At 55.9% G+C, this 25001-nt stretch overlaps 1 protein-coding gene across 1 annotated transcript; it reads left to right on the top strand.

The window, feature by feature from the left end:
* Window positions 1-6264: 6264 nt before the first annotated feature.
* On the top strand, window positions 6265-16245 carry PHOX2A (paired like homeobox 2A). Its single transcript, XM_073333669.1, has 3 exons — window positions 6265-6487; window positions 9662-9849; window positions 15814-16245. Exons 1-3 carry the CDS (start codon window positions 6265-6267, stop codon window positions 16243-16245), a joined length of 843 nt encoding a protein of 280 aa, XP_073189770.1.
* The last annotated feature ends 8756 nt before the right edge of the window (window positions 16246-25001 follow it).

Raw genomic sequence — 25001 nt, 5'->3', positions numbered from 1 at the left:
TCACTTAAACTCTCCAATCTGCCCTTCCCTCCCACCCAAAAGTGCCTTCATGGATGGAAGTGGCCCCCAGGTGTGTCCCAGTATTAAAGAGGAAGCAGAAGACGAGGCTGGTAAACAGCCTCGTCCCCAGACTGCAGGGCACTGATTGCAAAGGAAGCGAAAAGGTCTGGTGAACGTGCACGAGCTCATCCATCCACACTGCATGTGCCCAGACAGCCGTACCCCAGAGCCCGCACCCCCAGCTGGAGCCATGACTACGTGCACTGACTACACGCAGCCCATGTGCGCCCTGTGTGTTCTCTCTCACATGCACACACATCCAGCCCAGACAGCCACAGATCTTCCCCCCTGGATTTTCCTGCTCTGTGTTGATTAATCAGAGGAAGCCCCCAGAATTTACCATTCTGTCAGTTGCACGTTGTTTGTTTCTTTCCAGACACTGGAGTTTCAAGCCCACCCTGCACTGCCTGACCCCCCCCCCCCCCAGCAATCTGCTCCAGGCTGTGGGCCTGTGCCTGACTGACAGGGATGACAGAGAAATTTCCCCCATGGTCAGCCCATAGCTGTTTAGTGCAGGGCTTCTTGTCCCAACCTCCAAAGCAGCTGGGACTGGCCAATGGGGAGCAGATACTGGATTAGCTTGACGCCGCCTCTGATCCGATCTGTACTGCCTATGTTCCCAAAAGAGAACCCAGGCCGGCTTTGTCAAAGGGGGAGAGTGGGTGCGTCAGGTCCTCGTCATTTTCTTTATTTCTAACAATTTGAGGGGACGTGGGCCCTGCCAGGCTGGCTCAGCCAGGAGCTCCAGCTAGCCCGGGGCCCTGTGTCTGACAGCAGTCAGCATCAGCCAGCTCTGAGGAAGGAAGGAGAACCTGGCAGTAGCAGCTGGGGCATAATCTAGTTTCATCCTCGCCTCTAAGGGCACGTCTACACTGCAATGAAACCCCCACGACTGGCCCGTGGTGGCTGACTTGGGACCTCAGTGTAGACATACCTTAACAGTGAAAGATTGGCTTAAATCCTGAAGTCTGAGGTTTAATCTCCCTTTCACAGTTTCTGTTGTCTCTTCTTATAACTCTGGATGTTCTTGTTACCCATAGAAATGTCCAGCACGTTTTTGGATCTTGCTGAGTTCTTGGCCTCAACAACCTCATGTGGCCATGAGTTCCACAGTCTAACTGTGCTATGCATGAAAAAGCATTTCCTTTTATGACTTTGAATTTGCCACCCTTTAACGTCATTGACTGGCCCCTGGTTCACAAGACAGGGAACATGGAAGCTCCGGATCTGCCCAAAGCGCTCTTGACAGGACACTAAACTCATGTTTGCTACCTCCTCTCTGCAGCTGAGCTGGCCCCCAGAGAGCTGAAGTCAGTGATGCAGCAGCTGACCGAGTGAGGGGGTGTGTGTGATTGTTATGGTGATGGAGTGTCCATAATCCTGGGTCAGAAATGTGCACATCTGGTGGTTTGGTCTGATGGCATTGTGGGCTGGGCGCGGTGGGCACAATGAGTCGTTTGAAGGGGGTGGTGGCCACACTGGGTCTGCCAGATGGGCACAGGGGTAGGGGGGCCATGCTGGGTGCAATGGGCGTGGGGCGGTCAGGCTGGGTACAGTGGGCAGAGGGTGGTCATGCTGGGTGTGATGGGCATGGGGTGGCATCTCTGGGTGCAGAGGGCGCAGGGCGGCCAGATTGGTTGCAGTGGGCACAGGGTGGTCATTCTGGTTCAATGGGCATGGGGTGGCCATGCTGGGTGCAATGAGCATGGGGTTCCCAGGCTGGGTGCAATGGGCACAGGGTGGCCAGGCTGGGTGCAGTGGGTGCCCAATGGCCGGGCTGGGTGCAGGGGGCACGGTGTGGCCAGATTGGTTGCAGTGGGTGTGGGGTGGCCAGGCAGGGTGCAGCGGGTGCAGAGTGGCAATGCTGGGTGCAGGGCGCATGGGGTGGCCAGGGTGGTTACAGTGGGTGCCTAATGGCCAGGTTGGGTGCAGGGGGTGCAGGGTGGCCAGGTTGGTTGCAGTGGGTGCCCAATGACCGGCTGGGTGCCGGGTGCATGGGGTGGCCGGGCTGGGTGCAGGGGGGTGCGGGGTGGCCAGGCTGGGTGCAGTGGGTGCCCGGTGGCCGGGCTGGGTGCAGGGGGGTGCGGGGTGGCCAGGCTGGGTGCAGTGGGTGCCCGGTGGCCGGGCTGGGTGCAGGGGGGTGCGGGGTGGCCAGGCTGGGTGCAGTGGGTGCCCGGTGGCCGGGCTGGGTGCAGGGGGGTGCGGGGTGGCCAGGCTGGGTGCAGTGGGTGCCCGGTGGCCGGGCTGGGTGCAGGGGGGTGCGGGGTGGCCAGGCTGGGTGCAGTGGGTGCCCGGTGGCCGGGCTGGGTGCAGGGGGGTGCGGGGTGGCCAGGCTGGGTGCAGTGGGTGCCCGGTGGCCGGGCTGGGTGCAGGGGGGTGCGGGGTGGCCAGGCTGGGTGCAGTGGGTGCCCGGTGGCCGGGCTGGGTGCAGGGGGGTGCGGGGTGGCCAGGCTGGGTGCAGTGGGTGCCCGGTGGCCGGGCTGGGTGCAGGGGGGTGCGGGGTGGCCAGGCTGGGTGCAGTGGGTGCCCGGTGGCCGGGCTGGGTGCAGGGGGGTGCGGGGTGGCCAGGCTGGGTGCAGTGGTTGCCCGGTGGCCGGGCTGGGTGCAGGGGGGTGCGGGGTGGCCAGGCTGGGTGCAGTGGTTGCCCGGTGGCCGGGCTGGGTGCAGGGGGGTGCGGGGTGGCCAGGCTGGGTGCAGTGGTTGCCCGGTGGCCGGGCTGGGTGCAGGGGGTGCGCGGTGGCCAGGCTGGGTGCAGGGGGTGTGCGGTGGCCAGGCTGGGTGCAGTGGGTGCCCGGTGGCCGGGCTGGGTGCAGGGGGGTGCGGGGTGGCCAGGTTGGGTGCAGTGGGTGCCCGGTGGCCGGGCTGGGTGCAGGGGGTGAGGGTGGCCAGGCTGGGTGCAGTGGGTGCCCGGTGGCCGGGCTGGGTGCAGGGGGTGAGGGTGGCCAGGCTGGGTGCAGTGGGTGCCCGGTGGTCGGGCTGGGTGCAGGGTTGAGGGTGGCCAGGCTGGGTGCAGTGGGTGCCCAGTGGCCGGGCTGGGTGCAGGGGGTGGCTTTGCGGTATCTGTCAAGTCCTCTCCTGCAGCAGAGCCGCCAGCCGGCTCCGCCTTGGTCCCGGGTCAGGTGCCGACTCCTGGCCGCGTCTCCTCTCGCTCCAGCTCGGCTCGTTCCCTGGCGCTGGAGCCAGACCGACCCCGCCTCCCGCAGGGCGCCCGGGGCACCGCAGCCTGGGCGCGGGGCTGCGGGGCGGGGGGTTCTCGGCCTTCTGCGGCGCCAGGCCCCCGGTCGCCCCTCGCCCCGCCCGGCGCCACCGCCACGCGTGACATGGGACCCGCGGGGAGACGGGGGCTGCTGAAACGGACAAGAGGGCAAGGCGCCGCCTCCGCCCTCTGCACTGGGGGTGGGGTGGGGGCCCTTCCTTCAGCTCCCCGGGCCTTCACCCCCCACCCCGTCCGGGGCCAGGCCTGGAGGCGCCCCCGACCCCCCCCCCGGGAGGTGGACCTCCCTCCCTCCCCCCACCCGCACGTGGTCCCCTCTCCCTTCGATAGGGGGGTGTAAATGGAGACCGGGAAGGCGCTCACGGTAACCAAACAGCCCCACTGATGGGGAAGAGGGGGCTGCTCGCACTGGGGCAGGGCTGTTTGGCAGGGCAGGGCAGGGCTGCTTAGCGGGAAGACTGAGTGACGGGAGAGATTTGTCTCTGAAAGGGATTCATGGCCACAGGAACCGGCTCATGGCCGCAGGGGCAAAATAGCCACCCCCGCGCTACCCCCGGAATAACCAAAGATACCCCCCCACCTCGATATCAGCCAGCCAGACCCCTCCCCCACGGATCTATCCCCCTCCCCCAATGCTCCATGTAAACAGCCTCTAGTCCAGTTCCCAGCGCCCCCCAGGGCCCCCACCCAAGCCCCAAAGGCCCTTTCCTGCCGCCGGGATCCGAATTGCGCCCCCGCTCCAGGCCCGTGTGTCTGCAGCGAGATCCGAACCCCCCTGAGTCCGCTCCCCCCCGTACTCCGCTGGTCCAGTGCCCAAACTCTAACCCCCGGCCAGGACGGGTCCCCCCCTGCCCAGCCCGCCCGCCCGAGTTTGTACAACAGCCCCTCGGGGCTCCCCCGACAGCCCCGCTTCTCGCTTTCACTCCCCCAAAGGAAAGCGCGAGGGTCTCTCCCAGCGCGGGTGGGGAGGGGGGACGCTCCCTGCCAGGCCGGCTGGTAGATTTGCCGCCCCCGGGGCAGGGGTTCGTTGGGGGAACGTGTCTAGGACGGGTCCGCCCCCAAACCCGCTCCCTCGGCTACTGGGCTGGCCAGATTTTGTTTTCATCGCAATTTCCCTGCCCCGTTTAGCCCCTGATCTCCGCCCGGCGGGAACAGCTCCGGTGTCTCCCGAGTCAGACCCGCTCGGTTCGATCCAGGGAATAAAACACAAGCATAAGGGCCCCCGCTTCCCCCCCCCGCAATAATCAGGAGTCTTGAGGGGGCGGGATTGGGGGGAAAGAGTCTGAATATCGGGAACAGCACAAACGAAACCAAGCGCTGGGAAGCCAGAGAAGGGAAATAAACCAAACATGGGGTGAGGGGTGGGGGCTCTCCTTTTCTAGACATCTCGGATTGGGGGGAGGGAGCCGAGGGGCCAGGTGGGAAGAGACGCCTGAGAAAGAAAGAAAGAAAGAAAGAAAGAAAGAAAGAAAAGTGCTATAAAGGAAGGAAGGAAGAAAAGAAAAGAAAAGAAAAGAAAAGAAAAGGAAAGGAAAGGAAAGGAAAGGAAAGGAAAGGACTGAAGCGCTAGCCAGCATCTTTCCCCGCCGCGCCCGGCAGGAGCCCCCAGCCCCAGGGATCACACCTGGGACGGGTGCATTTTGCTTCTAATACTGCCTGGGGTGCGAGGGGCCCCGCGGGTGGCTTCGCCCAGCAGAGGGGCGGGAGGGGGCTCCGGGGCTCCCCACCCGGCTGGAGCAGCGGAGAGTGGGGTTAACTTCGAGCTGGCCGGGGGAGAAGGGCTTCCAGCGGAAGGCCCCGATCCTGAATGCCCGAGGTCCTCCAGTCCGAAATCTCCCATTGCCCTGGGAGGATCGGGCCTTGAGCTCTCTGCGTGGGGTGGGTGGGGGGATAACAGGCTTGTCCCAGGCCTGGGTGCGGCTGGAGGGGGACGATCCGCGGGGGCCTCACTCTCTCTCTCCCTCACACTCTCCAACCCCGCCACGTCTCTCCTGGGTTTTCATGGGTTGGACCCGGGTTCGGGGCAGCGGTTGGGTCCAAGAGGGGAGAGAGACCCCCGGGACTGGCCTTTGGTACCCGCAAGGGGAGTCCCGCGGGTGCTATCTCCGGGGCTTGGGCAGGAAATAACGGGCTGTAGATTGTGTTAAACCCGACGGGTGGGGGGGTGACCCCTCTGTGGCATTTGAAAGCCTCCGTGTGAGCCCTTGGCTCAGCTCTCAGAGGGATCTGGGCAAGTCGGGGCTCTCCCCGATCCTTCCGCCTGTCCCCCAAGACCCGTGCCCTGGGCGAGCCATGGAAACCCCAGTCCGAGCGGCTCTGTGGCTCTAAAAACCCGGGCTCATGCGGCCCGAGCCCCACACCGCTGGCCCGGCTCGCTTAGCCAGGTCCTTTCGCTGGGTCCATCCCCGCAGCCAGGGCGCAGTGGGGTGGGGGCTGCGGGGTGGGGAGGGGTTTTTGTAAAAATCCGATCTGCTGCTTGGGCCGGAGACGTCCCAACTCAAGCTGGGGTTTCTGGGCTCCAGCAGCAGGACACCTCCCCCTCTCCCGCCCCCCCCCCCCGCCACCCACAAAGGGTTAAGGGCTGAATCAATGATGCACCGGGGTGGGAGGCGCTTCCCCCCGTTCCTACTGCCCCCGATAGACTCCGGAGATATTGTCATGCAAAAGCAACCGACGCCTTGCCCATTGTCTCCCCGGCCCAGCCAAGTATATCACAGGGCGGCGAGTCGGCAGGAGCGAGCTCCGAGCCAAGGGGGGCAGGCAGCCGGGGGTGCACGGAGAGGCACCGTCTCAAGGCATCCAGGAAAGGCCGAGGGAAAACTTTCCGAGCCAGGAGGACCAAGCGCTGGGAAGAGGGGTGCAGCGGCTCGAGTGGCAGCCGGAGCCCGGGGCGCTGAGGCTGGAGCCCCGGCTCGGACTCCAGAGACCAACCCCTCCCTCGCTTCTCTCCCTCCTCCGAGCTCCCCGGCCATCCACCTGTGCCCTCCTCTATGTACAAAATGGATTACTCCTACCTCAACTCCTACGACTCCTGCATGGCCGCGATGGAAGCCTCCGCCTACGCCGACTTCAGCTCCTGCAGCCAGCCGAACGCTTTCCAGTACAGCCCCATCCGGACCAGCTTTGGGACCAACCCTGGGTGCCCGCCGCTCAGCACGGCCAACTGCACCCTGGGGGCCCTGAGGGACCACCAGCCTTCGCCTTACTCCACAGGTAAAGACCCGAGCCCGGTGACACTGAAGCCAGAGAGGGACAGGGTGTGACTGGAGCTGGACACGGTGCAGTGGAAGTTCTCGAGATGTCCAGGTGCTAGCAAGCCAGAGAAGGGTCTACAGGGGACCCGGAGGATCTTGAGATGCGAGGCAAATTTGAGCCGATAGAAGTGTGGCGAGGGTCTGAGGGCTTTTTGCGCAGCAATCTGCCGCGAGATCTCTTTATATCGGGTTGGCTCTTCCCCCCCCACCCCACCCCCGGTTTTTTGTTTGTGTTTTTTTTTTTAAACAAAAAGGTATAAACCAATTTTGCAAAATGCAGTTATAAAGATATAAGATTTGGCGACTAATCGAGTTAAGGAGCCGTATCCCTGTGTTCACAGCCAAACAAATTAATGGGTGATCAGGTTACAGCAACTGGAGGATTAGATCAAGAAATCTAATTTAATATTTGCAGAAATGGCTTCTAGAAATTTTTTTATGAAATTATTAATTTTGAGACTTGAGGGGTTGGGTTTGGTTTGGGGAAGGGATCGCACCCGCCTGAGACCAGCTGTAACAAACCGGCGCTCACTGCAAAGCCAACGCTGTTCCAGTCCACGCCTTACAACTCTTTCTCTCAGTTTCCTGACAGTTTGTCACTGATCGGACCGTGTTAGTAATTCACAAAAGTATTGAAATCTCCTGACAGCGGCAGGGTCTCTCGCCACCCGATTTTCTCATGCTACGTCCGTCCGAGAGACAAACCCACCCCTCGGCGCCCTCCTGTAGAAATAGGTCCGACCCTCGTTTTAGGTACAATTCCTAATACACATGGTCACAGAATCCGCCCGGGGTTCGAAGCGAGCTGGCTGTGCAGACTTAGAGATTAGGGAGACACGTATCTACATCGATAGCGAGAGTAACATGTCAATATCCAGCTATACAGTGACCTATATTTAGATATAGCTACGTATATATTTTATCAGTAGAAACAAAGATATTTATCGTTATAAATATAGATAAATCTCTCTCCCCATACAATCGAATCGAATCGAATCTATTCATCCCCATCCACCTCATCTATCTATCTATCTATCCCCAAACACCTCATCTATATCTATCTATCTCCAAACACCTCATCTATCTATCTATCTATCTATCTATCTATCCCCATACACCTCATCTATCTATCTATCTATCTATCTATCCCCATACACCTCATCTATCTATCTATCTATCTATCTATCCCCATACACCTCATCTATCTATCTATCTATCTATCTATCCCCATACACCTCATCTATCTATCTATCTATCTATCTATCCCCATACACCTCATCTATCTATCTATCTATCTATCCCCATACACCTCATCTATATCTATCTATCTATCTATCTATCTATCCCCATACACCTCATCTATATCTATCTATCTATCTATCTATCTATCCCCATACACCTCATCTATATCTATCTATCTATCTATCTATCTATCCCCATACACCTCATCTATCTATCTATCTATCTATCCCCATACACCTCATCTATATCTATCTATCTATCTATCTATCTATCTATCTATCCCCATACACCTCATCTATCTATCTATCTATCTATCTATCTATCCCCATACACCTCATCTATCTATCTATCTATCTATCTATCTATCTATCCCCAAACACCTCATCTATCTATCTATCTATCTATCTATCCCCAAACACCTCATCTATCTATCTATCTATCTATCTATCTATCCCCATACACCTCATCTATCTATCTATCTATCTATCTATCTATCCCCATACACCTCATCTATCTATCTATCTATCTATCTATCCCCATACACCTCATCTATCTATCTATCTATCTATCTATCTATCCCCAAACACCTCATCTATCTATCTATCTATCTATCTATCCCCATACACCTCATCTATATCTATCTATCTATCTATCTATCTATCTATCTACCTAATCATCTCTTTATTTAACAAGCTATTTGCCTAGTAAGCGAACTTGTATTAAACATTTTTTCTCTCTCTGGGCCAAGTTGCTGGTGATTGTAATTAGTTTCCCACCTTTCCCCCCCTATTTCATTGTATTTCTCTGTGCTCCCTCTTTTGCCCCGTGACTAGCAGTGACTTGGCAGGGCCGGTCCCGGGGCACGCTCCCCGGGTTCCCACAAGGTGGACACAGGTCGCAGCTGTCACTGGTGTCGCTTTCGCGAGGCGGACACTCAACCAGACTATTTTGACATTTAAACCATTCGCCCCTGTCTCAGTCTGGTGCGGGGCTTTCGGAGTATTTCCGAGAGACGCAGGCGAATTGAACGCCGACGGCTCCTTCTGAGTCTTTCCCAAGGGCGACAAAGCAAAGACATTTGTCTTCCCTTATGCAAATGCTGCAGTCATGATCCAAACTATCACGGGAGTATGTTTCCCATACAGAGAAAGCCTCTGGGATAGTTATGCAGCATCAGACGGTGTAGCGACAGGGAAATCTTTGGAAAGGCAAAAATACAATAGACTAGTAATGAACGAAGAATAAACCAAATAACTGTTCCATACGCCCCTAGAGAGCAATCAAACAAGAATAATAACGGAATATTTAGGTCTTAAAGTAATTCACAAATTAAAAATGGATCCACCATAAAAATCGTAGCGAGGTAACCATTAATCGCATATTTACTATTTATAAACCAATAGTTGGCAAAGCAATCACTGATCAAACCCAAATAGTACTTATCCGCGCCATAATCAAACAATAGTCGACAGTAAAATACTTCTTAGTCCAACAGTAACACTTGAACAGAAACCCCTAACTGCAATATTATTAAAATAGAAAGCACAGCATCATAGACAATATGAAGTAGATTAATAGTCAAATGCATAATAACTAAACAATAGTCAACAGTGTAAGAGTTGTTAGCTAATGCACTATTGATAGGGTTACAATTAGCAAGGCTGGGTGTGTCCTAATAGCCTAAGTGAGTTAGGAACCCAAGCCAGTGGGAGTTGGATACAGTCCTTTGTAAATGCCCTTGTGACTTGCTATTCCTGTCCCATAGCTATAACCTAGAGATAGCTCTAGACATATTCCCCCTTTAACTGCACTCTCTGCTCTCAGACCCGCTAATGTTTTTCTGCTAAGTAAAGCTCCCCCCCCCCACTGTCTTCCCCTCTCTCCCCTTCAGTTCCCTACAAGTTCTTCTCGGACCCCTCCGGCATCAATGAGAAGAGAAAGCAGAGAAGGATCAGGACCACGTTCACCAGCTCCCAGCTGAAGGAGCTGGAGAGGGTCTTTGCTGAGACTCACTATCCAGACATCTACACCCGGGAGGAGCTGGCCCTGAAGATCGACCTCACTGAAGCCAGGGTCCAGGTAAGCCCAGCCCAGCCCAGTTAGACACGATGTGGCTTGATATTCATTACACAGCTCTTCCCTGAAATGCACTAACCCTTTTATCTAGCACCTTCCATGCAAGGATCTCAAAGTGCCTTACAGACATTAGTGAGTCAAGCTTCACACCATCCCTGGGAGGTAGGACAGTGTCATCACCCCATTGTGCAAATGGGGAAACCGAGGCAAGGAGCAAGACTGTGACTTGTCCGGCTCACACAGTGAGTTAGTGGCAATGCCAGGAATAGAATCGAGGAGGCCTAGCGCTCAGTTGCGTGTGCTAACCATTGTTTCACCCTTCCCTTGTTTCGGGCCCCTATTCAACAAAGCTCTTAAGCAGCTTCTTAATTTTAAGCCGGTACCTCTGTCCTATTCACTTTGTTGGGACTTAAAATCTACTTGAAGTTAAGCACCTGCCGCATTGCTTTCCTCAACTGGGGGGTCTCTGTGCCCCAGTTCCCCACCTGTAAAATGATAATATTTCCCTACCTCCCAAGGTGGGTTTATAATCATAGAACCACAGACGTGTCAGGTTGGAAGGGATCCTGAGAAGTCATCTAATCTATCCCCCTGCGCTGAGGCAGGGCCAAGTAAACCTAGACCGGCCCTAACGGAGTTTGTCCAGCCTGGTCTTACCAACCTCCAGTGACGGGGATTCCACAGCCTCCCGTGGAAGCCTATTGCAGAGCTTCACTCCTCTCAAGAGTTACAAAGTTATTCCTAATATCTGACCTAAATCTCCCTGGTTGAAGATTAAAGTCCATTATTTCTTGTCTGACCTTCAGTGGACATGTGTCTTACGTACGACACTTCTGTTAACACGCCCCAAAATGGTATCCGCCTTTTTGTACCTGCATCACATCGTTGGCTCATATTCAGTTTGTGATCTCCAATAACCCTCCGCTCTTTTTCTGCACTAGTACTGTCTAGCGAGTCATTTCCCATTTTGCAGTCGTGCATTTGATTTTTCCTTCCTAAGTGTAGTACTTTGCACTTGTCTTTATAGAATTTCATCTGGTTGCTTGCAGATCAATGTGTTGAGGTCAGTTTGAATTCTAACCCGGTCCTCCAAAGCACTTACAACCCCTCCCAGCTTGGTGTCATCCACAGATCTCATAAGCATCCTCTCCACTCCATTATCCAAGTCATTAATGAAAATATTGAATAGCCCCTGACCCAGGACAGACCCCCTAGTAGATACGTCCTCCCAGTTTGACAGGAAACCATTGATAACTACGCCTTGGATATGGTTTTTAACCATGTGTGCACCCACCGAATAATTCCATCTAAACCACATTTCCCTACTTTGCTCACCAGACTGCCTCGTGGGACTGTGTCAAAAGCCTTGCTAAAATCAAACTCTGTTCCATCTATTGCTTGCCCCCATTCAGGAGGCCAGTAACCCCGTCAAAATAATGACGCCAAATACAAGGATATGAGAATAAATACTAAGCAGCTGCTCGGATTGAGGCTGTATGTGTCACTAGATGGAGCATTATGCAGCACAGGGACTGGTGATCAGGACGCCTGGGTTTAGCTCTGCCAGATAGCTGGCCAGATCTGGGCCCCATTGGGTCGGGCGCTGCATAAGCACATGTGAAGACCCGGTCCCAGATTCCAGAAGAGAATCATCCCTAGTTAGTAGCCTGCAGGTCAAGGCCCCAGTTCAGGAGCATATCCCTGTTTAGGAGAGCACGTTTAACCTTAAGCAAGTGCTTTCCTGAGCAACATGCAATAGGTGCACCGTTTTTCCACTGGGAGGGTAATTAACCGTTAGAGCAACTTGCCTAGTGATGTGATGGATTCGCCATCCCCTGACGTCTTTAAATCAAGACTGGCTGTTTGTCTAAAAGCGACGCTCTGACTCCATCAGAAGTTGTGGGCCTGGTGCCAGAATCCCTGGGTTGGTTCTCTGGTCTGGGACCTATGCGGGAGCAGACAACAGGATCACAGGGGTCCCATCCGGCCTTAGACGCCATGAATTTCTGAAGGCGGAGCCTTTCCTGAATCAGGCCCAAAGTCACGGCTCAGCTCCTGCCCCGTGAACACTCGGGGTATCAATCCAATGTGACCTCAGCCCACGTACGAATTATCCCGTACTGAGCCATCCCAGGGCAGCAGACATTCGTCAGAGCCTGGCGCAGACGAGGGCTCTGCGTTTTGATACAACAGCAGGTCCCTGCCCTGTTCAGACCCGTTCAGCAGGTGGCCTCCTCCCTCATAGGTGAGCAGGGCTTGAAAGAACTGCTTGTCACCGGCTGGAAGGCAGGGACCGTGGGGACTGGGTCTGTCTCGCTTGGTGCTTCTGACAGGCAGGCAGGATAATCTGGAGCTCGTCTCTGGAAGTGGTCGCTCCTGGGGCAAAGGAGCTGCCTTTTATGTTTTCTGGGAACGAAGCACTGGGGAAAGGAGCTGGCCCAACAGTGCAGGGGCCTGGTGTCTGGGCAGCAGCCCCTGGCTTTGTGCCGAAGGGGCCACCCCCACTACGTGCCCTCGAAGTACTAGCCAGAAGACACCCAGACTAGGGTTAGCACTCCTCGTCCACTGAACTCAAAGCCCTTTACCCAGGTGACAAGGCCCATTATCCATGTTGGACAGATGGGGAAACTGAGGCAGTAGCCGGGCAAGGGACATAGCCAGGGTCAGCTGGGAAAAGACCCCATGACTCCTGACTCTCATGCTTATTCCCTAAGGATCCTCATTTAGCGTTACCTTTAATTAGGCGTCAGGAGCTGGTTACACAGTCCCAGCAGGTCCCTGTGCCCATCCAGTCCTTGTCCTAGCTCTCTCCGCTGAGTGATGCCAATTAGGACCAGAAGGGCGGGTGTGTGTGTGTATGTGAGGGGGTTAAACCCTCCCCCTTGCAAATTCCCTCTCATAAAACACCCAGCATCGATGGCTGTCCTGGCACAATGGCATCACAGTGGGTCTCAGCAGCAGGCCTGGCCTGGCCTGGCTGATCACTGCCTGCCCTCGTCTCCCATCCTAGGGCCAGCAGACCCGCAGATGCCATGCGGCTGATCCGCCTGGAGGAGCAATGCCGGCTTAGCGCCATTCAGCCCCACCCAGCCCATTTCCCCGGGGGTTAGCTGCCGAGAAAAGGCCATGCCAGCTGTGGGCCCCGTGAGCTCTGACTGGGCTGCTCACTAGCGGCTCCGCTTCGCCTCGTGTGGCGGGGAACCTCTGCACCAAGCACCAGCTCCTCTTAGAAAACAGGCTCTTCTCACTCGGCCCAAACCAGTCTGGCTCCAGAGCTGGGGGCTGGCTCAGCCACAGCCCTCTCTAGTCCCTACCCAAAGCCATCGCAGGCTGCGTGCGAGCTCGTAACTCCGCTGTGAGATGGCTGCACCATTACCGAGCCCGGCGGCTGCAGTGTAAGCAGCAGGAGCAGACAAACGGCTGAGGAAGCAAAGCTTCTGTCTCTGTGCAAACATCCCTGTGTCACAAACTACGGCCAGGTGGGCTGCAGCGCTCAGACCCAGGGCCTTTAGCACCAGCCTTTGCACTTGATCTGGAGGGGCCGCTGGTTGTGTGTAGCAGCCCCTGGGTCGATCTCCTATCTGCCCCTGGGTCGACCACGAGAGGGAGCCACAGCCACACAGAGGCAGCTAAGCCCAGCCACGGAAAAAAGCCACGGCGAAATATAGGAAGTAGGAGCAGATGCTAGTAAATTGAGATTTTGTTTTTCAGTGGTGGGCATCAAAATGGGCCTTGGGAAGAGAGACAGGCAGGGACAGAGACAGGAGACAAAGGGCTTGATTCTCCCCTCACACTCAGGGTTACTCCAGATTTACACAGGGTGAGAGTGAGTGGAACTAGGTGCTTCAGAACACGGACTCGGCGTGGGGCTGTACACAAGGGAGCCTGACCTCGGCTGAGCCCTCCAGGTGCTACTGGAACGTACTAATACATAAGAATAAAGGCAGGGGAAGGAAAGGCCTTTTCGTTGATGTAACCGTAACAATCATTTCTCGGAGCCCAGTTCTGCTCTCAGCAACGCCGGCAAAAATCCAGGAAATTCCATGGAGAATCCGGTGCTCATGCTGAAAGGGCCAATAACTACATTCCAGTACAATCCGTCAGTGCGTGGGCGGGCACAGCGAAAACTCACCAGCCCCCTGTGCCACAAGAGTGCACAGAGCATACGCTTTTCGGGCCAGAGACCGTCCGTTTGTTATCGGTGCACCCAGCACCTGGCTCATGCTGGGGGGCGGGGGGTGTCTCCTGGCACTATTGCAATACAAATGTTCACAAATCAGACCTCAGGCCCCCAAATCATTAGATTTTTTTTTTTTAAATTGGGATCTTATTTGCCTTGGAGCTTTCCAAGCCTTTATTTATTTATTTATTTACTTATTACAAAGAAAGTTGAGATTCACAATCTCTTGACTCCAGGAACTGGAGCTTTAAGAAAAAACAACAGCAATTGTGAGACTGGGACAAGTCATTTCCCCTCCCAGGAGAAAATACGTTACCGGCTGTTATGAAGAAGACGATGGTCAATTGTTCTTTATGCCCACTGACTGTACAATCAGACGCAACCAGCTTAACCTGCAGCCAGGGAGATTTAGGTTAGCTAATAACAACCGTTAGAGCCAGACAGGTTGTCCTATCTCTGGAGCAGGCTTCCAAGGGAGGTTGCGGAATCCCCGTCATTGGAGGTTTGTAAGACCAGGTTGGGCAAACCCCTGTCAGGGATAGTCTAGACCAGTGGTTCTCAATCTACGTGCCATTGTGGGCCACATATGCAGCTCGCTCTGAGTTACGTGGGCCCACAATATATATACTACCTATATGGCCCTGAGGATGTCACATGGCCGCAGCTGTGGGCTGACTGGGCTGCAGGTTGAGAACCAGTGGTCTAGATTTACTTGGCGCAGGGGGCTGGACTTGATGACCTCGCCAGGTCCCTTCCTGTCTGACATTTCTGTGATTCTGTGAACATCATGAGAGTTGGCAACACTGCCAATAATAATAATAAAAGAAACAACAGCCTGTCCATGAAATGAACGGCTGGTAAATTTCCAACACTAAAGAAAAAGGACTAGAATTTTACAGTGACTACAATCACCTGGTGTAGCCAACAACCACCCAATCTCCACTCAAACCCCTCCTTTAAACTCAACCCGCAATGCATAGCCCACCCCAGAGAAGACAGCATTGAATGAAATGCCCATCAGCACCATCAATGACCATCTATCCCTATTGTGTCACATGGTGCTTTCGAGACCAAAAGTGGCCGGTCCCTTCCTGAGATGCACTGAACACCTCCGTTAACCTAGCCCCCAGATCCTGAAAGGCATTTGTTGTGTTCACGGCACGCACACAGAGCAGTTAGAGAAAAACCTAAATCCTTGGCTGGAAGGTTGCAACGTAACACTGCTTTATGGATTAGAATTCACAAGGATAACACACAAGAACCAAAGAGAAAGAGAGAGAGAGAAAGCAGGCTGCTTACTGAGGCAGAGGTGCAACTCACCCCACCTTATTCTGGATGGATTGCTGCTAGCTAGGCCTGCTTGAACACTTCCCTGCAGAGCCCCCTAGCCTGCAAGCAGGATCAGGAAAACTTCCTGAGCATTTAAAATACCAGCTTACAATTTTAATACAGTTTTCAATATACTGCAGTATTTGGTCACCTAACTCCAAGTGATGTTAATGGGAGTTAGGTGCTTAAATACCTTTGAGGATCCGGGCCCTGCTGTCTTTGGGAAATCTGATCAAGAAGCGGGGATTTGTATAGGCGGTTGGATGGAGATCCTCAGATGGAAGGTGCCATAGAGGTGCAAGTGAAATCATTATTAAGCCTTCCATTCCATTAAGCATTCCATCGTTCAAGAGACAGCCGACTAGGTTGTGGGTGGATCCCTCTTTCCTTGCTTGACTTGGTTTTTCTCTCCCCACCCTCCCACTTCTGGTCACCATCCCACCCCTCACCCCATCCAGGTTTGGTTCCAGAACCGACGTGCCAAGTTCCGCAAGCAAGAACGGGCGGCAAACGCCAAGGGGGTGAATGGCGGCTCCTCGGCCAACAAGAAATCTGACCCGCGCTCCTCTTCGGAAGATGACGAGTCCAAGGAGTCCAACTGCAGCCCCACCCCGGACAGCACCGCTTCGCTGCCCACCACGGGCAGCCTCAACAGCCCCGGGAGCAGCCTGAGCCCCAGCCCCGGCACGGGGCAGGGCCTCGGACCCAGCCACGCCGCCCAGTCCTTAAAGGCTCCCATCTGGCCAGGGGTCAGCACCAGCAACGGTGCCACCAACACGGCGGAGCTCCTGAAGGCGTGGCAGCCGGCCGAGGCCATGCCAGGACCTTTCTCCGGCGTCCTCTCCTCCTTCCACAGGAAGCCCAACGCCCTCAAGACAAACCTGTTCTAATGACCGGGAACGGACCGCGCCAAACAAACATTGCCAACTCCTTCGTGTGCCATTGTGTGCGACATCAAATATCTCCCCCCCTCCGCCCCCTTCCCTAGCTAGTAGTCTCCAAGGTTCCTCTCTCTGTCCGCAGCGCCGGGTAGACCCCCCCCCAGGCCTCCAGGAAGGCCCCGATTCTCCCAGGCTGGAGGGAAGCACTGAAACAGACACCCAGCTGAGCCACGCCTGCAGCCCACCATTGCTTCTAGCACCACCCAAGAGGACAAATGATGCACCCGCCGCAGCAAACTGCCCCTCACCCCACACATCCCTAGGGAGGTCGACCTCACCCAGCCATGAGGTTGGCTTAGCAAGTACCGAGCAGCTTCCCACGGAGCGGGGACCAGTGCGGCTGGCCAGGCACTCACCTCCGGTAGAACAGCTGTCCGGTGGATCAGTTACGGGGGGAGCTGCCCCCCCCCATACCCCCACAACGTGCACTGGCCTCTGTCTAAGAAACATCACCTTTTGCTGCCACCGCGGTTCTCCTGGGGTGCTTAGATCGCACTGGAAGAGTGGTCTCCTTTTTAAGCTCCTGGGATGCCAGGGTCCCCTAGGTGTGCAGTGGTCTCCGGACCAGGCCAGGCTTTACCTCCTTTTAAATGTCTGTACGTAGGTCGCTATACCTAGGGACGGGGGGTACCCCAACGGCCAGCAGCCCAGGGAAGTGGGGGCGTGGAGGGCAGTTAATCCTTCTGCTGAGAAGCGGGGAGCCTTCCCTAGTGTGCCACTGAGCCGTTAGCCACGGGTGGGGCAGGCGTGGGAGGGCGTTTCGTGGCCCTGTTTGGCTGGAGGCCGACGCTAGCCATCTCTTGGGTCAGATGCAGTCAGGGACAAAGCAGAGAGAGCGTTTCTCCAGCTTCCCATGAGCCCTTAAGGAACCAAGGAAGGGGTGTAACAGCCCTGCGTAGTCCTAGGGATGCAGGTGGGTGTAGTGGAAAGCTGTGATCGGACAGTCCCTGGTCAGAAACAGCCAGCTTCTCTCCCCCACGTCGTCCATTCACCTTGATCCCCATCCTGAGAGGTAGCAGGGCTCCTCTGTCCGCTCCAGCTGGAAACCTGGTGTAAGTTCAGCACCAACTCCGCCTCACCATGGGGAGATGTGGATGGGCACCATGTGTAGCCCCTTCTGAACCCAGCCGACTGTTTTTGGGGACCCCCAGGCCTGGCTCTTTGGGGCCCACTAGTGGAAGGCCCTAGCACCCTCGCGCTTAGCCCCAGACTGGAGGGGGCGGCCATTTTGAAAAACTATCCGAGGCGATGCTCTTCCCCACTGACTCCTAGGACGTAACACTGTGATTGAAAATACCGCAGCGGGCAGCCAGCGCCCCATGGCACTGGACTGCTTTCTCCGTCAAGCCAAACGAACACGCATTAGCTGGATCCTTGCGACTCCTTCTCCATCCAGTAGAGGGCAGGTTTGAGGCCACGAGGCACTTTCTTTCGGCTGTGGCCAACGCTCATCGTTTCTTTTATTGCTCAGTGTTGAATTTCAGTCGAGACATTGCCCAGCAGTGGAAGGAGGGAAGAAAGCACTTTATGGTGGGGCTGGGCAGGCCGGCCGACCCTGTGTCGGCATGTAGCTCGCTGGGTGAGCGAGGAGCAGAACGACACAGGCATGGCGGGGGGCTGACTTCAGACCGTTGCTAGCAGTGCCTGGATCCACTGTCCTGGACTCTGCTGCCACAAGGACCCCAGAGAGCCAGCAGGGACAGCTGGACCGTGCTCCCCAGGTGCAGAAAGGAAACCAGGCCAATATGTTTGTTTAGGACCCCTCATCCCACCGGATCGCAAAGCATTTCACAGACTGTGCACAGAGGCACCCTGGCGCCCGCCACTCAGACACCGTCCCCCTGTTGTCACTGCTCCTGGACGTGGAGACGAATGCGGCGTGGAAGTGGAGCCGCGGGGGCATTTGAGGGAGGTGGGATGATGTCACGCTCGAGGTGGGCAAGGACCCCAGGATTGGTGACTTTCTGGCAGAGATAAGGGCCATGGGCCATGCATGGTTTTGCCTCTTCCCTGGATGACGACAGCTCCAGCTGCCAGCACTGCTCACTAGCATGCAGGGTCACGGGGAGCCCCTTGCCTCGGACACCGTGTCGGGGCGTTGACTGACCCCCCCAACCCCGCAGCACAGCATCTCGCCCAGCCACCAGGCTGAGGCATGGTTTGGCCCTGACTCCACCAGAAGGACTCCCCCAGCCCACGCACCTGCACCACCGGGGTGTCTCTTGAAGGTCTCTGACCGGGCCCAGCCCTGTTGACCTGGGACGATCGAAAGAGGAATGGCTGCAAAGCGCAGACACCTCAGACACTGACGTTAACGCCCAGACGGCTTCTGTGCTGCCGGGCTCGGGCCTCTGGTTTTCAAAGACGCCTGTAGAGAGAGACGTGACTCGTGCCCCTCGTTCGTTGGGTGAGGGCAGAGGGAGCCGCGTGGTCTTGCCAGCTGCAGACTGTTCCGGAAGCAGACCATGGGCAATATTAACAAGATTGAACATCTAGGAGCTTGGGAAGGCCTAAGAGCTGCCGAGGGAGGCGCAGAGTTGGGGTCTAACCAGAGCTCAAAAGGGACCAATCCCTGAATGTCTATTGCAGGCCCAGAACTCACAGTCGCAGCACGCCCAGCCACCGTAGCTGGGAGTTCCAAAGATGCCTCATGCAGTGAGGTGCCCAACCCCCACTGGAATACTGTAGGACTCGGTGCCCGTGCTGGGCATCCCAGCCCATGCTGTAGTCGGCACCCGTTGTCACAGAGCAGACGCCTGCGGAGGGAGGAAATGGGTCAGAGGGGACGCTAGAGACTGCCCAGGTCTTGTCACAAAGCCTCTGGCTTCAGGCAGGTGTTGGCAGAGGATTGGTCCGGTGTGGCCCTGCTGAGGTTAGAATAGCTGCGTGAGCTAGGGGGTGTGTCTGTGTGTTTGTGTGTGCTCTTCACAGAGATGGCGGGTGCCGGATCAGTTCCATTTGTGGTTACAGCCGGAGCCTGTCCCCATGGACACCCCCACAAATCTACCTTCCATTGCCCGGCAAACTCCTGAGCATCACGCACGGCCCGTGGCCATTGGCACCGATGCCCACCGCAGGGGTTCCTAGCACCGGGGGGGGGGGGGGAGTAATGCCAGTTGTGGGTTCGGCAGCAGGGCACGTCCCTGCCTCGGGTGCAGGAGCGGCAGACCAAGACGAGGTATTCAGCCACTCTCCAGTTACGTGCTGTTGCTGTGCGTTCTGCCGGCACTAGGGGTGAAGGAGCTATGGGATTCCCTCCCCGCAGAATGTATCTCAGAGAGGAACCTACCCGTAATGAACCTCATCGCCAGGGAGGTGCCTGCGTATGGGGAAAGTAAAAGGGTCGTTAATGTGGAAGAAGCAAAGTCATTAAGGTCCCCTGCAGATCTTCGCAAAGGTCTCTGCTGACTTCGGGCACCTCCTCTGCTGGGAGGAACCAATCACTTTCTGTCCTTAATGACCAGAACATCCCAAAGCGCAGCTGGTAGGGTCAAGATCATGAATTCAATGAGCCATCTAATCGGGGTGGTGAAGGGTCACCGGCCAACCCCCTGCTATTGAGCACTAGCTACACAGACATTGCTCACTCACGCTTTTGTGCCTCTCGTGGGTTCTTCCATTGTCCTCTGCTGGGTTTGGAAGTTCTGCCACATCGGTGAGGCCAGGCAAACAGGATGCAGCAGGGGCCAGGGGAGAAGGCATAGCCCTAATGCCACAGGGGCCAGGATCATGCCCTTTATTCAGAGGAGGGGGATGCTTGAGACCTTAAAAGTGGCATGGGGTATCTTGCTGGCTGAGCCATCCCCATCAGGATCAGCTCCGCAGCCCCTTTGGGCGCTGAGGTCCCCTCTCATTGGATGCTGTACGACTGTTTTTTTTTTTTTTAAACTGTTCTGTAATTTATTGAACCCATTTGCAAATTATACTAATCCAAATAAAACTTAATTTATTGAAGAAGCCATTGGCTGTCTCTGCTCTTGAGGAAGGGGGCCGTGGGAGGCAGTAATGTGGAGGGGAAACCCCAGCTTGGCCTCGAGAGCTGCGGGAATGCGGGATGGGGAATGTTAATTGCCACAACTCATAACCCCAGGGATAGCAAGGACAGTTGGTGCCCTGCCCAAGGATCTCTGCAGACACCCTTCCCTGCAAATGGCGACAGAAGAAGGTTAAGCCATTCTTTTATTTTGGGATTCAGACTATATCTAGCATCAAGTCCTGGCTCTGGCACAGGGCTAGTCCAGGCCTAGGCATGTGAAGCAGGCTGTTCTGAGTTCCAATCCCAGCTCTGACGTGGTCTCCCTCTGTGGAGCTGGGCAAGTCCTGGCCCCGGTCTGTGCCTCAGTTTCCCCAATAGTACAATGGGGATAAGTGCCCTGACCTGCCTTCCAGGAGTGGGACGGTCCCTAAATGCCTGGAGCCCATTGTGCTGAGTGCTGTGTGTGGGCGGTCTCTGTCCATACTCAGCCTTCACGCAGCCATGATAAAGAAGGGTTCTTCCTCTCGAGGGGAGAAATCAGTTCCCAATCTGGGGCGCAGACACCAAGAGAGCACTCCAAAAATGGGCAGAGGTGGGCTTGAAAGATCGAGGGGTTTTTTGCAGCTTTTTAGCGCTGATCACTTCACTCACCACTGAAATAGATAATGGAGTGGCTGAAACAGGACTCCATTACCAAAGAATGAAAGGAGGGTAATGTCATTAATGCCAATCAGCAGGGGGTTATGGTAAATAGAGCCCCTCAGACTAACTGGATATGTCTTTTTGATCCAAGTTTGGCTGATAAAGGTAATAGTGTTGCCATAATATACTTAGACGGCTGTTGGACTTGGTCCCCCACAACACTGGCTGTTTTAGATTCATAGATACTAAGGTCAGAAGGGACCATTATGATCATCTAGTCTGACCTCCTTGCTAAACGATCTGCTCTAGGGATTATTTGGGGGAAGTTCTCCGGCCTGTTTTATACAGGAGGTCAGGTTAGATGACCACAGTGGGCCCTATGAAATGCAGCCACCTCTGGGGAGGAACGGGGCAGCTATTTACCAGCCACGCAGCAACACAACACAGTGGTTTCGGACAAGAAGTGGTGAAGAATACTGAACTGAAGGGAGAATTTTAGGGAGGCCACATGGAATTTTACACATTGGAATTTTGCCAGGAAGGTGGGACACCTCTACTCACCTCCTGAGAAAATGCCCTTGGCTCTGTAGCACAGGGTGGCTGTTTAAGGCCCAGCTCCCAGCTCAGCCCAGAACCAAGGCATTCTGGGGCTGGTAGTTCCCAGGACTGATGGGAGTTGTATTAGACAGCAATGCATGCTGGGAAAAGGGGTCATATATAAAAGAGCTCCTTTTGCCCTCATCAGAGATGGACTGGGGAGGAGACATGGCTTGTTGGGAGCTGATCTCAGTCTCCTGTCCCCCTCCTGGTTGTGGGAGGAGCTGCATGAGGAATGGGAGGATGGAGACGAAAAGCCTGGACCCAAGTTTGTTTCTAATCTGGAACTAGTGGAGGGGTCACTAGAGAGGGTGAACCCTGGGAACAAATGGGGCCTGAGGGGGAGATGTGACTTGGAGAACTGGGCCAGGCACTTGCTTCTCTTTCTTCGGGGCCCAGGGCAGGAGCTGCTGACAGAGGGTGGTGGGAGACCTGCCCCCAGAGTGTTGGCTTGACCCCGTTGAGAGGGGAGATGTGGACTCTCCTCCAATTGGAAGGGGTGGAGGTTGGTTTGGTTTAGTCAGAGAGTTCAACGGCCCAGGCAGTGAGGGGGAAACTGAGGCAGTGGCCTACCCCATGGGCTGGGTGGAAACCCCTCGCTTGCATGATGCCGGCCCCCAGAAGCATTTGCTTGAGCGGCTCCTTTCGGCAGAGCAGCCCCATCCGGGTTAAAGGAAGAGCGGCAGAGCCTGGGGCGGGCAGAGCCGTTACAAAGCTGGGTCCGTCTGTGCCCTGACTGCTCTGGAGAGCGACTAAGCGGGGCTTGTCCCTGAGCGGCCTGGCCGGGTGAGCCTGAGGTGCTTGGCCTGGGGATGAATGAGGCTGTTTCCAGCTCCTCGGGGTTGGGGGTCAGGATGTCCTTGTCTCCAATAGGCTGTGGAGCCTTTGGCTATGGGGGAGCAGCCTGGGGAGACTCCAGCACTGGGGCCTATCACACATTCACGCCCAACCGTCCCTGGGTAACGTGAACCTTGGGCTGACCCTCCCACTGGCCTATCCCTACCCAGCACCCCCCATAGATCCCTGTGCTCTAGTGACCCCCTAGGACTTTCTTCACTGACTTGGGTTGGGTGCTTTCCAGCCATCATGTTCTGAGACGTGGGCCCTGCTCAACTCAGGCCAAGTCAAGGCCATCTTGACCTATTCCAAGAAGCAAGCAAAGGCCCCTCTCTGGGGGGGGCTCCCCGGCCTGTACGCCAGATCTCTAAGGGATGTGGAACCCTCCACGCTGGGATCCTTCAGCACCTCCAAACTGAAGCTAGGAAGGGCTGAAGTTCCTCTGTTTACATGGCCCACAGTCTGGCAAGAAATAGATGGGGGTGCCCCAGGGACCTCCTCTCCGCACTCCACAGGAAGGCGACTCAGGCCAAGGCCCTGCCAGTACCCTAGTCTCGTGGGAAATTGCTCTGACTCCAAAGGGGCTCTTCAAGTCAGCCCTGCGTACATGAGTGCGAGATTAGGGCATTTAATGGCGACTGGACCTCCCGGCTACTGCTGGCTCCGAGTACAGTGAGTAAATAACCCAGGCAGAGCTGACCAGGGAGGAGATCGAGGAGAAGAAAGTCTGATGTTTCCACCGCACCTTCTGTGCTCTAGGGTCCCAAATGCTTGATAAACCCTCTATTAACAGATCGCTTTTGTCTGGGATTAGGTGGAGGAAAAGGTCGATCCAGGTGTGATCAGTGGGACTCCTTGCAGAAGGATCTCTTGTGACTAAGGGCTGCAGAGTCAGGCTTTACATCAGCCAGCAGAGATGGGAAAGATCCATTCGGTCAGCTAGCTCCCAGCCCCAGCGCACGGTGGCTTCTGACTGCACAGTTACCAGCACCTTGTCAAATCTAGTCTTCGATGCCCCAAAGCATGGGGCTTCCATCTCTCCTGGGAGAGATTCCCCAGCCTCGAGCAGCTTTCCTCTTCCTAGGCCTTGTCTACTCTGGGGATTTCTGACCATGGGTGGGCCAGCCAGGGGTGCAACTCCACCAGTGCAAACCCCCCAGGTCAACCTTCACTCAGGGTACGTCTACATGGCAATTACCCACGGCTGGCTCGGGTCAGCTGACATGGGCCAGCCACGGGTGTTTAATCACCGTATAGACGTACCTAAGACAGTGGGTTTCAAACTTCTTTTCTGGCGACCCAGATGAAGAAAATTCTTGATGCCCGTGACCTAATGGAGCTGGAGATGAGGGGTGTGGGAGGGCCTCAGGGCTGGGGCAGAGGGATGGAGTGTGGGGGTGAGGGCTGCGGGGTGGGGCCAGGAATGAGGGGTTCAAGGTGGGGGGGAGCTCTGGGCTGGGGTAGGGGGTTGGGGTGTGGGAGGGGGCTTCAGGCTGGGGGTTGGCATCCAGGATGGGGTCAGGGCTCTGGGCTGGGGGTGCAGGCTGTGGGGTCGGGCCAGGGATGAGGGGTTTGGGGTGCAGGAAGGGGCTCCAGGTTTGGGGGGGGCTCAGGGCTGGGGTAGGGGGTTGGGGCACGGGCTTACCTCAGGTGGCTTCCAGTCAGCAGTGCAGCAGAGGTGCTAAGGCAGGTCCAGCTCCTAGGTGGAGGTGCGCAAGCGGCTCTGCACGGCTCTTGCTTGCGGGCACTGCCTCACCAGCTCCGATTGGCTGGGAACTGGCCAATGGGAGTGCAGAGCTGGTGCTCAGGGTGGGGGCAATGCGTGGAGCCCCGTGGCCTCCTCGCCCAGGAGCCGGACCCTCTGCTGGCCGCTTCTGGGGCGCAGCGTGGTGTCGTAACAAGTAGGGACTAGCCTGCCTTAGCCAGGCAGCACTGCTGATGGGACTTCTAATGTCTCGGTCGGCGGTGCTGGCCAGAGCCGCTGCGACCCAGTGCCTTACATTCTGTACTGGGTCGCGACCCGCAGTTTGAAAACCACTGGTCTAAGAAACTATTTGCTTTGACCTGGTACAGATGGCCTCTGCATGAAACCAGGTAAGAAGAACTAATGCAAATCCTGGCTCAACCTGTCTACATCAGGCCTGGCCACGATGGCTGAAACCGGAGCAAATGGTGAGTGTAGACAAGGCCTTGCCTGTCACCCCTTCTCCTATCTATCCCCCCTTGTCCCTGTCTGTGTGCAGAGGTGTGAATTTAAAACCATGTGGTTGGAATACGGCCATTCTAGAGCATCCCTGGATCCCAGGACACGGGGCATTAAAAGCTCCAAGCCCAACCTGACCCAACGGCCCCTATTCCCTGACCAGCTGGTGGACGTAGTCGCAGCAGGTGTTAACATCTCCTTTTGAGGAAGTTAGAGAGGGCAGGGTTCAAAACTGGGCTTATAAAAAGCCGACTTGCCGAGTCACTACCTTGGCACTGATAGATCCCAAACTGCAATGCAGCCGTCTCTGGGGCAGAACACGGCAGCTGTTCAACAGCGCCCAGCGACATGGCTTGCCGGTTTAGGGCAGGAAACGAAGGCGAATAGGGTATCCACTTGAGGCTGCAGGGGGAGCTAAGGGAGGCGGGATCGATGTTACCGAGATGGAAT

Source organism: Lepidochelys kempii, chromosome 1 (genome assembly GCF_965140285.1).
Source record: "Lepidochelys kempii isolate rLepKem1 chromosome 1, rLepKem1.hap1, whole genome shotgun sequence".
Taxonomy (NCBI): domain Eukaryota; kingdom Metazoa; phylum Chordata; order Testudines; family Cheloniidae; genus Lepidochelys; species Lepidochelys kempii.
The sequence above is the reverse complement of the archived record's forward strand: the minus strand, read 5'-3'. Positions and strand labels throughout refer to the sequence as shown.

Bases quoted from the DNA above. Each gene is read 5' to 3' on its own strand.
- PHOX2A (XM_073333669.1), top strand. From the start codon at position 6,265: ATGTACAAAATGGATTACTCCTACCTCAACTCCTACGACTCCTGCATG. The intron at 6,488-9,661 runs GTAAAGACCCGA...TCTCCCCTTCAG, and splicing joins GCCTTCGCCTTACTCCACAG to TTCCCTACAAGTTCTTCTCG. The intron at 9,850-15,813 runs GTAAGCCCAGCC...CACCCCATCCAG, and splicing joins TCACTGAAGCCAGGGTCCAG to GTTTGGTTCCAGAACCGACG.